Below are 18,348 nucleotides of genomic sequence, written 5' to 3'. Positions count from 1 at the left end.
ACAGGCTGTATTTGAAAATTTACAGTAAGGAGCTGGTTGGTTTGTATTTTATCTCCATCCACTTTATCTCTCTCCAAGGCTTAATACATAGGGGGATATTTAATAAACATAATTATCTACACAAAAAAAAACATAAATATCTATTTTTCCAGTGGCAGTTGCAGCGCAGTCCAAAATTCAAATAGGGGAGTCACAAATGCCCCCAAAAACACTGCCAAACATTGCTGGCCGGGACTCACTGGCAGTTGGTGTGGTGCCCCTATTTAAATTTTGGACTGGACTGCAACTGCCACTGCAAAAGAAATATTTAATGTTTACTAACTTTCCCCCTTAGACCCCTAAATGAGTAAGAGTTTTAGTCATGAAGTAGTGAAAAGAGTGGAGAAGTGAGCCAGTGGAGAAGTTGCCCATGGCAACCAATCAGTGTTGAGGTAACATTTAAAAAGTGCATTCTATAAACTTATATGTAGCAGCTGAATGGTTGCCATGGGCAACTTCTCCACTGTCTCACTTCTCTACTCTTTTCACTGCTTCATGAATAGACCCCTAAAAGTCTATTCATTAAGCAGTGAAAAGAGTGGAGAAGTGAGCCTGTGGAGACTTGGCCATGGCAACCAATCAGCTACTCTGTACAATTGTATAGTATGTAAATTATAAATGTTACTTCAATGCTGATTGGTTGCCATGGGCAACTTCTCCACTGGCTCACTTCTCCACTCTTTTTACTTCTTCATGAACAGACTCCAAAAATTAAGAAAACCAAGCATCCTAATAAGCACAGTTTTGAGGGAGCATAAAGGAGCCATAACTAAGGTTACTTAAAGGACTGCATTTCCCATAAAGACAAACAATTCAGAAACTATAAAATTGGTGTTATATTTTGTTAATTGTTCCTGTTTTTATTCTTTCTGATTTTTCTACGTTGTTGTTACACTGACTCTATCATTAAACAAATGGGGTACAGAGTTAGAGTATATGAATACGTACACTGTAATCACTACATTAGCACGTGACAGTGCATAGACCAAGACAGTGGTGAATTTCCCATTAGGCATGTGAGGCACGTGTCTAACGACACTACATGCTGGGGGCGGCACTTAGCAAGTTCTATTATTGTCAGTCTGAAATTTCCCAGTTACTATTTCCACTGAACTGTACGGCATCTTGAGGAGAGTATGGATGGGTGTGACATACACAGACAGCGCGTGCCTCTGGCTGGGTAGTCAGTAGCTGGAGAACTATTATTGCTGATAGGCTATTGAATTAATAGCCTATCAGCAATAATAGTTTTGGAGTAATAATTCACTTAGCTTAAATCATTTTTTTGTTTTTTCTATCTATTTATATTTGTATTTTTATATTTCTCTTGCCCTAACCATATTGTGGAATCATATATCATCTTGGTATTCTGATTTCAGGGCAATAATTTCATTATTCTGCACTCTCAGGCTATCAGATGATTTGCTCTGCCTGGTTATAGAGATTTATTTTAAAAGATTGAATAAAAGTTATGTTTTAATATTGTATTAACATTTCAAAAGAGTGCGCCACACACTAAGCCTTTCTTTTAGTGAGAAACCCACTAGTGGTTTACACTAATAACGTCTAGAAAAACATTGCAATTTAGCTTAGTGGCGCACCTCCAACCTAGCCTCAATTTGACCAGGGCCTCTTTTTAGCCCTCATGACAGTTCCTCTATTGGTTGGTTACATATAATTGTTTCTATAAATTTTTGGCTACCTGTGCATTGTCCCTCAGTCTTTCCTTCAAAATAGTCAGTAGCTGGGCCTGGACGGTTATCAGAGGCATCTCTCCAATATTTGCAGATACAGCAGGATATGTAACCTGTTCACACTCATGTCAAAGTACCACACTGCTCTATTATATTATATTATATTATATTATATTATATTATATTATATTATATTATATTATATTATATTATATTGGAAATCTCCAAATTAGGGCTCATAACCTAAAAATGAATGATAAAATTGTGTGTGAGGGGTGGCGGGTCATTCACTATCATCTATACATTTCAAACTGTCAAGATATATATTAGTAGATTTAGTGTGTTATATTTAATGTGTAATATTTAATGCATTTTCATCTGTCATTGCTCCAAGATTGTAGTAATACTGCTGAAATAGCATGAGGGTGAGTATATTTAGAAAGTAAACACTTTCACAGATGTCATAAAAGGGACATCATTGATACCAGAGATGTTACAAATCAAAATGATATTTGTTAATAGGAATGAAAATATATCAATTAACATTTACTTATATACAGTAGTGCCAGCACATTCTGTTGCACAATATAACTGGGGGGAAAATGGTAATAGAACATTGATGAAACAAGTCTGTGTAGTAACAGACAGACACAGAGGTACGAGGGCCCTGCTCGCAAGCTTACAATGACGTTACTTATGTAGTATTATTATTGTATTGCAGTCAGCCCTAGCTTGGGCCAGAGCTCCGGCAGCCTGTCTGAACTTTAACTGCATGCTCATCCTTCTGCCCGTATGTCGAAATCTACTTTCCTTTCTACGTGGATCTAGTGCGGTAAGAATATAGCAACAGTGGTTTCCTAAGTCAAGAAAACAGTTTGCTCTGTCTGTTACGGTTTCCAAATAGTTACACTATACTGATGTTACATCTTGTGTCATGGTTCCTACATTATGCCTGATGTGTTTAGCAAGAATACACTTTACAAAACATACTGTATATAGGCTAGTGTAGTTATTAGCCAATTATATTTCACTGTAATGTCCCTTATTTAAATAACACTAAAATCTTTTTAGGACAATAAAAATCAAATAATTAATATCTACAACAGAGTTTATATATGGGAGGGCCATGCCAGAGTCACACCTAGGGCCTCATGGGTTCTCAATCCAGCTCTGGTGTCAGTTGTTTATTTATTTATTTGTTAACAGTTATGCTAATAGCGCATACATATTCCACAGCACTGTAGAGAATACAGGACATGGGTGGGGGTGTAGGGGCACAATACAAAAATATATTAATGAGGGGGGTGTACTACAGAGAACACAGAACATTGGCCCTCATTCCGAGTTGTTCGCTCGCAAGGCGATTTTAGCAGTATTGCACACGCTAAGCCGCCGCCTACTGGGAGTGAATCTTAGCTTCTTAAAACTGCGAACGATGTATTCGCAATATTGCGATTACACACCTCGTAGCAGTTTCAGAGTAGCTTCAGACTTACTCGGCATCTGCGATCAGTTCAGTGCTTGTCGTTCCTGGTTTGACGTCACAAACACACCCAGGGTTCGCCCAGACACTCCTCCGTTTCTCCAGCCACTCCCGCGTTTTTTCCGGAAACGGTAGCGTTTTTATCCACACGCCCATAAAACGCCGTGTTTCCGCCCAGTAACACCCATTTCCTGTCAATCACATTACGATCGCCGGAGCGAAGAAAAAGCCGTGAGTAAAAATCCTATCTTCATAGCAAATTTACTTGGCGCAGTCGCAGTGCGGACATTGCGCATGCGCACTAAGCGGAAAATCGCTGCGATGCGATGAAATTTACCGAGCGAACAACTCGGAATGAGGGCCATTACACAGATCAGCCAGGTGAAAGGGGGAGCACAATATTGCACATACAGATGCGGGAGGGAACAAAACATACAGTTGGGGGAGAATGTGAGAGGTCTGATGGGCCTTACATACTGTAGGTTAATCCTGTGCCTTGGGAACCTATCGTTCCACATTCGCTCCCCCTCATGTCATAAGCTGGCTATGCCTCTGTTGCTGTCCCCAATTTAGTCTCACTAGGTGACTGCTGGAAGAATGCAGTCAAGCTCTGGGATCAGTAGCACAGATCCAAAATGGCTAACATTAGCAAAGGCCATGATCACAGGTAAGGAAGTTCAAACTATTCAAGACAGTGATCCATGGCCTCAAATACAGCCATTCAAATATCAAAATGGTTTGACCGCCTATGTGTAAAAAAAGCCATGGACGCTCTGGGGTGGTGACTGGGAGGTGGCAAGTAAAGGCAAAAGAAGGCCATCATGTGGGCATGTTATGGGAGTGTTGTGGGCGTATATGGAATTGGCTGCAATCTCAGATGCAGTACTGCAGCTACAGAGGCCATGTTTAGTTGGAGTCGAGGAAACACAGTGCCTGCCAAAGGATGGTGCAAGTGTCAATGGTGTAGGCGAAGATGCACCATTAGTGGAGAGTCTAGGATCGACACGGATTTATACAGAGCTCGGTCACTGACAGTGAGCAACTGGCACTATCCTGGGCACTGTATTACACAAAGAGGAGGCTGTAACTAGCATATGCATATTTGCGCAGCTGAGAATGCAGGTAAAAAACAATTGCACAGGCATTAGCAGTCACCTCTGAGCCAGGCCCTGAGTCTTCTAATTGTGAACTACAATAAAGGCAGACAGGAGGCAATGGGAGCAGAAGTGACAGACTGAAGCTGCTGAAATGCAAATACAGCTTATATCCCTTTCACACCGCCAGTGCCGGATCCCACCCGGGAATTGGAAACGGGTGGGATCCAGCATTGGACGGTGCTGCTGGCATCCCCGACCCGGCAATATGCCGGGCGGGTTGCCATAGCGGCAGGGGGCGGAGCCAGCAGTGGGGCCAGAGGCGGAGGCGGCTCTGGGAGATGAGATCATCGCCGCGCCACCTCTCCCTGTTGTAGTGAATGGATGCGACCCGGGAGCCAGTTTACGCTGCCATTGACCCGGTATTCAACCCAGGAATAACACTACTTTATTCCCAGGTTGAATTGCCGGGTCAGGAGACCCGGGATTTCTTCTATGGTGCTTTCACACCGCACACTGACCCGTGTCGACCCAGCAATATGCCGGGTCGATATCGGATTATTTGTGCGGTGTGAAAGGGGTATAAGTGACAAACTGGAGGGCACCACAACCTCATTATATAAGGTTTCACATGAAAAGGGCTTTGTGGTTTGGAGTGTGATCATCATAACATAAATAATAGAGATTATCTGGATAATGTGATTGCTTTCCTAGTCACTGTTTCCATCCCCCCGTTACTGTTGCTAATAGATCCAATCCCCATATATCTCTATATATGTCTTATTTTCGTGGTTGCTTCCACCTTTATACTGTTGTATTGAAAACAATAATGAAATACCATATATGATTCAGAACAAATACAACTGTTACTAGATACCACTAGATGCAATAAGAGCAAACTATAATCACTTTAGACCAGAGTTTCCCAAATACTGCCATTAGAGTCCAGGTGACATATTAGTTCCTCAGTCAATTTGATGTAACCATCTGGACTCAAGCATAGATATCCTTATATCCTGGACTGTAATTAGGGCCGGTGACAGAGGGGGGTCAATGGGGACATCTATACCGGGCCCCAAGGATCAAAGGGACCCCAAGGATATGCAGATTAGTGCCCGGCAAGGGATGTGAGCCATCTTGTGCAAATAGGGCAGCGAGCTGTAGGCGGTGTGGGCACAGCCTTAGAGTGACAGGAGCCTACACACACAGTGCCTGTGCCGCGTGAGTGTGTGTCCGCTCTTCTGGGTCCAGCTCTGTTGCAGCTCTGCAGTGTTTGGGTCTAAGTACTGGTGAGTGCAGCGCAGGTCTCTCCCCAAGGAAGGAGTGGAAGAAGTGATGAGCGGCAGGGCCAGTGCAAGGTTTCTCAGCACCCTAGGAAAATAGTCAGTGCCCCCACCCCCCTGCCATAATACAGAGCTGTGACCGGAGAGGCTCCAGCCCACGTGTAAAATGGCCGCCGTGGCACTGAAGGGGTTAACCCCTAGTGCCCAGCGCCATTAACAGGACAATGGGCTCTTGGCGCCACTTTTAAACTGTGCACTGGCGCTAGTCGCCATCTTTAAATGTATTGTGGGTGCTAGGCACCGGGTATTTAAAATATGTTTAATAAGGTGTCATATGTTCTATCGCTGCGCAGTGCGCAGTTGGAGAATGATGAACTGATGGACAGGGAGAGCCAGCTCCCTGGACCCCAGTGGCAGGCAGACAGGCTGGAGGATGGAGGAAGCCAGCCCCAAACCTCCAGCACAGACAGAGTCCTAGCAGCCAGGCTGCAGGACTAGGGGACAGTATGTAGAAAAACACATTGTTTTAAATGTAATAACATATACAGTGTGTTGTAAGGCACTGCAGTGCCTGGGTATGTAGAGCCTGTGCAGAGCACAGGCTCAGTGTATATTTAAAGGGGAATGTACAGTGTGTTTTAAATGTGATGTATTTAAATGTAAAATGCACTTACTTGGTTGTGTGTCCCAGGAGGGGGGAATCCATGGCTGTGCAGGCTGATGGATTCTCCCAGACCTTTTCCCCAAAAACTGAATACTTTCCCATCCAGCCTCACCCTTGAGGGGGGCATTGGGAGAGAGAGAAGAAGCTCAGCTTTGAAACAAGCCGAGTGGTTTTCTGGAGCTCCATGGAGATCACCCATAGTGGCCTGGAAACCTGGACCGGGGAGCCAGGCTGCCCAGCTCTGGAGCCCAAATCCAGGCTGCAGGCAGTGGGCTAGGTCCCGGGCAGGTTTCTGGAAGTCAGTTTTAGGAGGGAAATTTTCCCCCAGCCTAGACTGAACGGCACCGGGGCGTATCCTGATCCTCCAGGATGGGACAGTCAAAGGAGAACGACCACTGCCCACTGTCCATAGAGAACAATGTTAGCTGTGCATGTGACCAAGGCATGCACAGCTCATGGGTAAACATTGATTGATTGTACACCACAGGGCGGGCTTACCCCCTGTGGTAATGTGTATTGGAGTGGGATAAAAGGAGGGCAGTTGGCCCATGGAAATTGTATTGTACCATCTTTATTCTGCTGAAACATCTGATTGTATGCTGTTGCCCCTAGCAATAGGGAGGAGCCTTTTTAAAGGTTATTATATTTGAGCAAATAAACATCATTGCCTCAAGAAGATTGCTTCATCTTGTGACCTACAGGGTTATGCCAACCATAGCCCCGTCCTCCGGCTGTCCAGGGAAGCACCTAACGTCTCCAAGTTCCGCCTTCCGCCAGCTACCGGTAGAGGCCTAGCAAGTGGCTAGTGGGGATTCGTCAACACCACACAGGTGTGGTAAGGCAGTGCGTCGGCACATACAGAGCAGAACCGTGGTTCCAAACGCCACGGCCGGTTAGGAGTTTGGTGGTGGCAGCATAAACCCGCCCACAACGCAGTGGGTGGAGTCAGTAACAGGCGGTTACTGACGGTAAGCGGGAATCCCCTATGTGGTCAGGCCTCGTGTGACTTGACCTTCCATTCTGTGCGCAGCCAACGGGACGCGAAAGCGGCGAGTGCTTTCGTACGGGACCGTCCTGTCACAGAAATTGGTGGCATAGTGATGGGATAATCTCAGGCGGCTTTTCATCACCCGATTGGAGAAGCCGAGTTACTCAGGAGAACGCACAAGATGGCGGAATTCAGCGGAATGTCCAAGGATGATCTGGAGATCGTGTGCCAGGAGAAGGGTGTGGATATCCCTTCCAACGCGTCCAGAAGCGTCATGAAGGCGGCGCTCATGAGCTTAGAGGAGTCCCATCGGGCGGAGGTGGAAAGCACTGACGGCGTCAGCATCGCAGAGTACGGCCCAACAGTGGACCTTCGTAAGGAACCAGTGAGACCCACAAGCCCAGCCCTCTCTCACAGCAGCAATGTTTCCCAGCAATCCCTAGCAGGGCCAGGATCCCAACGTCCCAGGGGGGGGCGGCCCGGATACCCTAGCAGATTGGCTAGCGGAATTGGGGGAAAGGGCAACGGAGCAAGAGCGCTTGATCATCATCCAGATGTGGCGTGATGAGCGGGCACCACAGGCCGTGGTACCCCGGGAGCCGTTGTCAGCTGTTGTATACAGATCGGGATGCATTCAGTTTGCCAAGTTTGCAGACAGTGATGGGGACATTGATGGACATTTACAAGTTTTTGAAAGGACTTGTAAACTACATGATTTACCCAAGTCAGAGTGGGTGAGACACCTTGTGCCCACTCTGCATGGAGAGGCCTTGGAGGCCTATCGAGGAGTGGCCACGGAGGACTGTGGGAACTACGACGAAGTTGCGAAGGCCCTCCTCCAGCGATTCTTCATCACTCCATAGTCTTACAGGAAGAAGTTCAGAGACTTGCCCAAGGATCCTAGCAGCATCCATGAGCAGTTCACCACCCAGCTGCGGCAGTACGTGGTGAAGTGGGTGAAGGATTCGGAAGCCACTACATGGGACGCACTGATCGACCTGATCTGCAGGGAGCAGTTCTACCGCAGGTGCGCCCCAGAAGTGAAGGAGTGGGTGCTAGATCGGGAGCCAGTTTAAAGATGGCTGCCCAGTTAGCAGACAAGTATGTGGCAATTCGGCCACAGGGGCAGAAGCGCCCAGCCAGCAGCCAGCTCCAAAAGACTGCACCACCAAGGGGACCCCCCTCTTCAGCTCATCACCCCCCCAAAGACAAGCATCTTCCAACCCGGGTGCTCTTGGCCAGCAACCGCACCGCAGCGTCCCTGCAACTGATCAGAGATCATCGGTGCCACGACTGGAGAAGAAGTGCTACGGCTGTGGGAAAATTGGACATCTGAGGATGAACTGTCCTGCATCCCAAGCACCCCAGACTCGTGCCCCAAATCCGAGTGCTGGAGCCCGGATCGCTTGTTTGACGAGAGGAGATGAGCCTACAGAGACTGTTCCCCCTCCCGTCAGTCCGATGGAGTGTGGCGAGAGACAGGTGCACTCTGCGGAGAGAGTCACCTGCATGGCCAAACAGCCCCTACACAACATGTGGAGGCACCTGCAGCCGGTCCACGTAGGACCCCTGCAGGGGGAAGGACTAAGAGACTCTGGGGCCTCAATCACTGTGGTGAGCCCCCACCTTATAGATCCTGCTGCAGTATTGCAGGGTCGCACTGCCAAGGTCACCCTGGCAGATGGAATGGAGAAATCGGTTCCCATGGCAAGAGTCTACCTGGACTGGGGAGCTGGACCAGAGTTGCGAGAAGTTGCCGTCATGGATGGTCTCCCAACTGATGTGGTCCTAGGAAATGATCTGGGTGGTGGGATCGTCACCACGTTTGCTGGCGCCATTCCCCAGAGTCAAGGTCCAAAACCACCGTTGACATCAGCTACTCCAGCACAGCCCAGCCCAGAGGAAAAGACTACAGCTGCTAGACAACTGCCAGCACAGCCAACCACAGCATCAACCAGCCCAGAGGAAAAGATTACAGCGGCTAGATCAGTACATCGACCCCGCATGCCTTTTGCCTCTGGTATGCCTACGTCCCCTAGCAACGCAGAGGATGTCGGTTCCAGCTCGTTTGATCCTGTGGGGGTGCCCACTGATGCTCCTGACCCAAGTGGTTTGCCAACTCCGGCGGTGAGTATGAGAAACCACACTGACTTTTCCATGACTGACCCCTACCAGACTGACCCTAGTAGTCCCCACCTAGATCCCCCTGTAGAGTGTCCCAATTTAGGAGAGATTGAGGGCCACAGGCAGGAGTTTAGGGAGGCTCAACTCTCTGACCCATCCCCGAAAGGCATGAGGCGCCACTCTGGCAGCGGCCTTGACAGGGTTGGGGCAGGAAGTTTGACCTGGCGGGAAGGGTTAAGGTACAGGGTAGACAGGAAAGTGGGAGGGGATAGACCAGATAGGGAATGTGTCCAACTGGTCCCCCCAGGAAACTTTCCTGCGCAACCGGTATCGGTTGCCAGCGAAACCCCTTTGGACAGTAACCCTGAGATAGACCGTACCCTGAAGTGCCTGACACAGTGCTTACCCTGGTCTGGAATGTCGGATGACGCCCAGACCAACTGTAAGGCTGGTGCCATGTGTTGGCAGCTGGGGCACTCCAGCGGTTGTGTTGTCTCTGGGCCTCTGCACATAGGAGAACCCTTGCAGCAAGTTGCTGTGGACATAGTAGGTCCCCTGCCTGGGCGCAGTAGATCGGGGAAGACACGCAGCCTCCCTGTAGTGGATGCCACACAGAATCCAGAGGCTGGTGGTCTGGCCGCCATCACTGTGGCACAGGTAGCGGACGAGGAGGAAGGAGTAGGCCTAGGTGACAGGGTAGGTTTCCCGAGTCATAGGTCGACAGAGGAGGATTGGAGGGCAGGTCTGACAGTTAGGGCAGACAGTTGCCAGGTAGGTATGACGGAGGTGCAGTGCCTGGGGCACCATGTGGGAGGAGACAGGGGTAGGCCTAAACCAGAGGGGGTGGAGGCAACCAGAGGCTGCCCCCGACCCACATCACCCAGACCGGTACTGACCTTAGAACCTGTAAGGCCCTACGGACACGTTGTCATTGACTTTAGCCCTGTAGTGAACCCCTTGACAGAGATGGCTAGGAAGGGCATTCCCAAGTCAGGGGACTTTGCACCCGCTTGCGAGTTGGCATTCCAGTCATTGAAGGAGGCTTGGGTACCAGCTCCAGTGCTGATGGCGCACATTCTTGACCAGGACTATGTGTTACGAACTACTGCGCCACTGCACGGACTGGGAGCAGTACCGAGCCAGAAAGAGCCATATGGGCAGGAGCACCCTGTGGCCTGTTTGAGCAGAAAACTGCTATGGTGGGAGGTGGGGTATGCCACAAGTGGGACACCTTGGGTGGCACTTGTTTGTAACCAGCCCCCCACCGTGGTGACTTACCACCCACCCATTAGGTGGCGGCAACCTACCTTGGGAAAATTGGACAGACTTTTGTGGTGGAGCCTTGAACTTGGACTTCAGGTGGACTATTTGAACATTGTGCACCCACGAAGAGAGGCCCACTACACTAGGGATGAACTGTCTAGGCCGGAGCCTACACCCCCCAGGTAGCGTCCCCTTCACCCCAACGGACTGCGGGACCAGGACCCAAATCGTTGGGACATGGGTCCCTGGTTGACCCGCTTGAATGGAGGGGGGAGGAGTGTGACTGGAGAGGCTCCAGCCCACGTGTAAAATGGCCACCGCGGCACTGAAGGGGTTAACCCCTAGTGCCCAGCGCCATTAACAGGACAATGGGCTCTTGGCGCCACTTTTAAACTGTGCACTGGCGCTAGTCGCCATCTTTAAATGTATTGTGGGTGCTAGGCACCGGGTATTTAAAATATGTTTAATAAGGTGTCATATGTTCTATCGCTGCGCAGTGCGCAGTTGGAGAATGATGAACTGATGGACAGGGAGAGCCAGCTCCCTGGACCCCAGTGGCAGGCAGACAGGCTGGAGGATGGAGGAAGCCAGCCCCATACCTCCAGCACAGACAGAGTCCTAGCAGCCAGGCTGCAGGACTAGGGGACAGTATGTAGAAAAACACATTGTTTTAAATGTAATAACATATACAGTGTGTTGTAAGGCACTGCAGTGCCTGGGTATGTAGAGCCTGTGCAGAGCACAGGCTCAGTGTATATTTAAAGGGGAATGTACAGTGTGTTTTAAATGTGATGTATTTAAAGGTAAAATGCACTTATTTGGTTGTGTGTCCCAGGAGGGGGGAATCCATGGCTGTGCAGGCTGATGGATTCTCCCAGACCTTTCCCCAAAAACGGAATACTTTCCCATCCAGCCTCACCCTTGAGGGGGGCATTGGGAGAGAGAGAAGAAGCTCAGCTTTGAAACAAGCCGAGTGGTTTTCTGGAGCTCCATGGAGGTCACCCGTAGTGGCCTGGAAACCTGGACCGGGGAACCAGGCTGCCCAGCTCTGGAGCCCAAATCCAGGCTGCAGGCAGTGGGCTAGGTCCCGGGCAGGTTTCTGGATGTCAGTTTTAGGAGGGAAAACTTCCCCCAGCCTAGACTGAACGGCACCGGGGCGTATCCTGATCCTCCAGGATGGGACAGTCAAAGGAGAACGACCACTCCCCACTGTCCATAGAGAACAATGTTAGCTGTGCATGTGACCAAGGCATGCACAGCTCATGGGTAAATATTGATTGGTTGTACACCACAGGGCGGGCTTACCCCCTGTGGTAATGTGTATTGGAGTGGGATAAAAGGAGGGCAGTTGGCCCATGGAAATTGTATTGTACCATCTTCATTCTGCTGAAACATCTGATTGTATGCTGTTGCCCCTAGCAATAGGGAGGAGCCTTTTTAAAGGTTATTATATTTGAGCAAATAAACATCATTGCCTCAAGAAGATTGCTTCATCTTGTGACCTACAGGGTTATGCCAACCATAGCCCCGTCCTCCGGCTGTCCAGGGAAGCACCTAACGTCTCCAAGTTCCGCCTTCCGCCAGCTACCGGTAGAGGCCTAGCAAGTGGCTAGTGGGGATTCGTCAACACCACACAGGTGTGGTAAGGCAGTGCGTCGGCACATACAGAGCAGAACCGTGGTTCCAAACGCCACGGCCGGTTAGGAATTTGGTGGTGGCAGCATAAACCCGCCCACAACGCAGTGGGTGGAGTCAGTAACAGGCGGTTACTGACGGTAAGCGGGAATCCCCTATGTGGTCAGGCCTCGTGTGACTTGACCTTCCATTCTGTGCGCAGCCAACGGGACGCGAAAGCGGCGAGTGCTTTCGTACGTGACCATCCTGTCACAAGAGCCCTCAGGTCAAAAAGTGCAGACACACCATCCTATAACTTGCACAGCCACCGCGTGATAATTTAGCAGTTTGGGTTACGGTATTAGGGTTGGTTTAGTGGGTGGGGTTAGGGTATTAGGAATAGGATATTATGGTTGATTTACCAGTGTGGATTAAGGCTAAGGTAAGCTGTTATTATTAGGATGAGGTGTAGGAATACATACAATATTGTGGCGAATACTGACAGCGGCATCCTGGAGATTAAACTCCCAACACTTAATAATTGAGTAAGTTAATCCTGATACCTAGCCCCCCAACCCTCCATCTCCCCACAGTCTAACCCTAGCCCTCCCCAGAGGTGCCTATCCCTAACTCCTCCTGCCCGCAGCCTAACCCTATCCCTCCCACCACCGCAGACTAACCCTAACCCTTCCAGCCTAACCCTAACCTCTACCCCCAAATAGTAATCTGGAGCCATCCTACAATGCTACACTGGTTCCAACAAAGACCCACTGTTCATAATGGAGACATACAGACTATACAGCATATATATATATATATATATATATATATATATATATACACATATAAAAGCCAGAATCCGGCACTCCACGAGTAACAGTTTGTACTTGGCCGGGTGCCTTCCAATAACATGTCAATACAATCAACGTGTATCACATACCCATCCAACGCCGGCACTCCGGACAATGGATGAAAATCAGAAAAACTGCATATCTTTACAACGTTTCAGCTCAATTATTGAGCTTTTTTCAAGCAGGTAACAAAACATAAAGTGACTTACCACAGATAAATATCCTCCATATATATATATATAGTTCCAAACAGAGGGACGGCACTCATAGGATTTTGCAATAGAAAATTTGTATTCCAATAGAGAAAATTTACATCAACGTTTCGGTGGAGACCACCGTCATCAGGATGTATAACGAACAGGAGAAAAGGTGAACATGCATAAATCAGTGACTTACCACCCTTTTAAAGACCCATAATTACTGCAAGCATCAACACCTGCACGGCAGCACACGTCCGTTCGGGCAGCCGGACCCTTGTGGATGACGTCATAAATATGCACGTCTCCACTGTGTCCCGTCGCCGTCATGACAACGGGAGCGGTTACCATAGGAACCATAGACGCAGCCGCGTCCACGTGTTCGACGGCCCGCTACGCGTCATCAGAACAACAAGGGGCGTGTGTTGGTCACGTCATGGCGCATCCCTGACAACGGTTGTGGTAACCACAACAATCATAGATGTAACCACATCTTTAGAATGTATATGGCCCACAACACCCGTCGTCAGAGCGATCAGAGTGACCTACGTGCAGTCAATAAAATGAAAAGACAAAGATTAAAAACAACACTGAAAACATCAGTGTATTAAAACAGAGAATCACATATCCCATCATAGATACAGCGACATGAAGACATTAATACCATTAATGACAAAAATAATAATAATAGCTCAAAAATGGTTAACAACAGAGTGTGATCAAAACTCATCTAATTTAAAAACTTACTAAAGCATACAACAAAGTGTGTATGTTATTATGAAAGGCTGTTCCAACAAATTTTTTCATTCAAGCCCTTTGGGGCAACAGTGTCCAGCCGGACAATCCATCTTGCCTCCATAATGAGCAACTGTTTATTTCTATCACCGCCCCTTTTGAACTCGGGGAGATGATCTATGATCATATATTTAAGACTAGCCAGACTATGTTTCCTATCAGCAAAATGCTGAGCTACCGGCTGTTCGCTTTTTCCAGAAATTAATGCTGCTCGTATGGCAGAGCGATGCTGATTGGCCCGTTCTTTAAATTGGCGAATGGTTTTTCCCACATAGTAGTACCCACAAGGGCAACGGATGATGTAGATGACAAAAGTGGTAGTGCATGTAACCACATGTTTTATTGGAATATATTTACCACTATGTGGGTGTCTGAATGAACTGCCAATATCAAGATGATTACAGGTGGCACAATTAATACATCTGTAACATCCTGCCTTACGTCTAGAGAGCATTCTGGTGGTCTCATTTTTAAATTTTGAAATATCAGTATGCACAACCATGTCACGAATATTTCGCCCACGGCGATAACAGGCCATGGGGGTTTTATTTTTCAAAGCATTAAGCTCCATATCAGTACTGATAATAGGCCACAATGCTTTAGTAGCTTGAGCTGTAACATTGCTACTCGTAGTGAACATTGAAGGCCACATGATTTTGTTAGACTGATGTGTTTTGCGGTTGCTAGGGATGAACAGTGTTTCCCGGGGGAGATTAAGTACCTTAAGTTTCTGTTTTAACAATAATCTCTCCGGGTATCCTCGACAAAGGAATTTGGAGACCATGTCATCAAGTTGACGTTCTAACATGGCTCTATCATTGTTGATCCTAGCCACACGTAACATTTGCGAATACGGCAACCCTGCTTTTAATGCTGATGGATGATGACTTGAAAATCTAAGCAGGGTGTTGCGGTCAGTAGGTTTTGTATATACTGACGTCACCAACTGTCCACCCTGATTGGTCAGTTTAACATCAAGAAATTCAATATCTTGATAACTTGTTCTATATGTAAATTTGATAGGCCCCTGGGTGTCATTAATGCTATCGATGAAAGAACAAAAAACCTCCTGTGGGCCTGACCAAAACACAATCAAATCATCAATATAACGTAAAAACAATTTGGTGTACTGCATGAATTCTGACTGACTAAAAAACAAATTATTTTCTTGAATAAACATAAAGATGTTGGCATAGGTCGGTGAGACATTCGATCCCATTGCACACCCGGCTGTTTGAACATAATACTGTGAGTTAAACAAAAAATAATTACGATGCAATACTAGAGAAAGCAATTGTAATATGAACTCTAAGTCAGGTCCCTTATAATACTGGTTCCCTCCCAAGAAATGTGCTGCTGCTGCGAGACCTTCCTCATGCGGAATTGAAGTATATAGACTATGCACATCAAGTGTGCACATCAATAAATCAAATAGGCCCTTGGTGAATTCGCCCAACGCAGCAAGAAATGCAGTTGTATCTTTAAGGTAGGTCTTCTCATGTATAATGCATGGCTGTAACAGGGTGTCCAAATATTGAGATATAGGTTGATACAAAGAGTTTCTGGCTGATACAATAGGACGTCCGGGTGGAGAAATGGGATTTTTATGGATCTTTGGAATTGAATATAAGATCGGAGTGATCGGAAAGTTCTGGGATAGAGCTTTGAAGACTTTTTCTGATATGACTTGATTCTGTTTAGCGGAGAGGAGAACTTGATCCAATTCTTTCTTAAAGACCATAGTAGGGTCACGTGGCAGCTTTCTGTACACTTGTTGATCATTCAGTTGTTGTAACATTTCACTGCGATAGTCATGTGTGTTCATAATGACTATAGCCCCGCCCTTGTCTGCGGGGCGAATGACGATGTCCTCACACCGTCCCAAGTTTGTGAGTGCCGTCCTCTCCCCAGCCGTGAGATTGTAACGTACTGTTTTGTTTTCAGAATTGAATTTCTGAATAGAATCATCAAGCAGTCTTGTGAAGCATTTGATAGAAGAATTTGTCACAGGTGGATCGAATGAGGATTTATTCTTCTGCCTGCAAAATTTATCGGCAGGTTCCAATGTAGTATTTGTGTCCGTAGGTGCCGAGTTGGCAAAATGTTCACAGAGTCTCATCCTTCTGCTGAATTTATGCAGATCCCAACTCCACTCAAAGGGGGAGTGTTTGTTTGTGGGAACAAAAGCCAGTCCCTTATTGAGGACTGACTGTTCGTCTGCAGTCAGCACCCTGCTGGACAAGTTGAAGATTACTTGTTCCTCTTCCATGGGGGCCCTCCTACCCCTCTTTTTTTGACCACCTCTTCTTGTGCGGGCCCGTTTGTTCTTTGGTTTATTGTGCGTGAACGTGCCCCCAAAGGGTGAGCTTGGGCACTCCCCACTTCCTCTCCCTCCGAGATGGCAAAATCACTGTCACTCTGTGAAGTCGTGACATCACGTGGTTGTCTCACTGACCGTTGTGATCGTTGGCCTCTGTTGAACTGTCTCGGGTATCTAGGGGATTCCCCATTGACCCACCGGTATACACGGTTGTCTTCATAGTCCTGTACCACCTTCAGACGTTTGACCTTTTTAAATTTGATGAGGTCCTGTCGATATTTATCACACTGGTTCCGTAACTGTGTAAGCCAATCGTGTGAAGAATCCGTTTGTAACGTATTGAGGTTGGCTCTCTCAAACTCTGTAATTTTGGACTTAACAGAAATCAATTCCTTAGATGCCTCCTCGACCACTAGTATCATAAGGTCGAAGGAGCACTTATTTAAAATTGCCACCCACTTGCGGCAAAACTCTGGACTGTGCCGGCCAATAGTGGGGGTGTTTCTGACTCTAAAACCTCGTGGGATAAACTTGTCCCTATAGTAATCAGATAATGTTAAGCCATGCAGAGTATAATCAATTTCCCGTTTCTTCATTCTAAATAGGGTTTGAAATAATTCTTCACAGGAGTCAACTTGACTTGTATATTGAGGATCCCCTAAAAACAGAATCTTGTCAATTTGGTCAGTGGTGTAACTAAGCACTTCACCTAAAGGTAGCGCAGAGGGTTGTGCAATTTCAGATGTCATTTTTAAGCAAAAAAGTAACACCCACAATGAAAACGACCAATACAGTCCTCCAGTGGAAAATGATGGGACACACAATGCTCACGGCTGATAAATCACCCTTCATAAACTATTTCCATGGTGCCATATAATGAATGGACAAAGTCCAACAGATAAAAACCATGTGTATCGGCACTCAAAAAACAAAATGAAATACCTTGGTGATCCAGTCCTATCATGGGATGACCATGAATCAATAGTTCCAAACAGAGGGACGGCACTCATAGGATTTTGCAATAGAAAATTTGTATTCCAATAGAGAAAATTTACATCAACGTTTCGGTGGAGACCACCGTCATCAGGATGTATAACGAACAGGAGAAAAGGTGAACATGCATAAATCAGTGACTTACCACCCTTTTAAAGACCCATAATTACTGCAAGCATCAACACCTGCACGGCAGCACACGTCCGTTCGGGCAGCCGGACCCTTGTGGATGACGTCATAAATATGCACGTCTCCACTGTGTCCCGTCGCCGTCATGACAACGGGAGCGGTTACCAAAGGAATATATATATATATACACACAAATACATGGATGGCACTCAGAGGATTTTTAAACAGGAATTACGTGTATTAAAAATTCACATTACAGTCCATCAACAGGATGACAAACAAATGTTACAGGTATATACAGTGACATCTGATGCTGGGACTGTGCCTCACACTTCTGTAGTGTGACAATCACGTAGAGGCCCACTTGCGTGACCTCAGCAACGGTGGCAAGGGCAGACTGCCGGGATAACAGTCCCACATGGCAGTCAGTATGTGGGAGGAAGCGGCTCACTACTGGCTGCATGGAAACCCTCTCTGCCCCGGGTGAAGGTCCTGCAGCTTGCCTCCTCCTCGGGCTCCAGCAGCTCCGTGGCCTCCTTGTACGGTTTGTGGACCGGATAGAGAGAGCAGATCTTTTACAAGGTCACTTCCCTCATTTTTTTTTAGTTGTTGAACTCAGCGCCGCCCTTTAAGTGTTGCCGCCCATAGGCAGCTGCCTAAAGCTGCCTAATGGTGGCGCCAGCCTTGGTGAGGGAATACAGGGCTTTGGGATGGGGTGGGGGAGATGGGAATACAGTATGGACGGAGTCATTGGGATGAGACAGACTGTAGGGTGTGTGAGAGGCAGGAGTGATACTGTACACATATTTATATATGT

The 18,348-nt window shown here is 47.3% G+C and overlaps 1 protein-coding gene across 3 annotated transcripts in view; it reads left to right on the top strand.

The window, feature by feature from the left end:
• LOC135028586 (cytochrome b-245 heavy chain) overlaps window positions 1-18,348 on the top strand; it is a 270,381-nt gene that overhangs the window by 192,640 nt on the left and 59,393 nt on the right. For all 3 annotated transcript variants that reach the window (XM_063953788.1, XM_063953789.1, XM_063953787.1), the window contains one exon: window positions 2,455-2,565. In XM_063953788.1, coding sequence (XP_063809858.1) covers window positions 2,506-2,565 — 60 coding nt within the window. In that variant the 5' untranslated portion in view covers window positions 2,455-2,505. The remainder of the gene's footprint in view (window positions 1-2,454; window positions 2,566-18,348) is intronic.

This window comes from Pseudophryne corroboree, chromosome 2 (genome assembly GCF_028390025.1).
Source record: "Pseudophryne corroboree isolate aPseCor3 chromosome 2, aPseCor3.hap2, whole genome shotgun sequence".
Taxonomy (NCBI): Eukaryota; Metazoa; Chordata; class Amphibia; order Anura; family Myobatrachidae; genus Pseudophryne; species Pseudophryne corroboree.
Note: the sequence above shows the minus strand (reverse complement) of the source record. Positions and strands in the feature narration are given on the sequence as shown.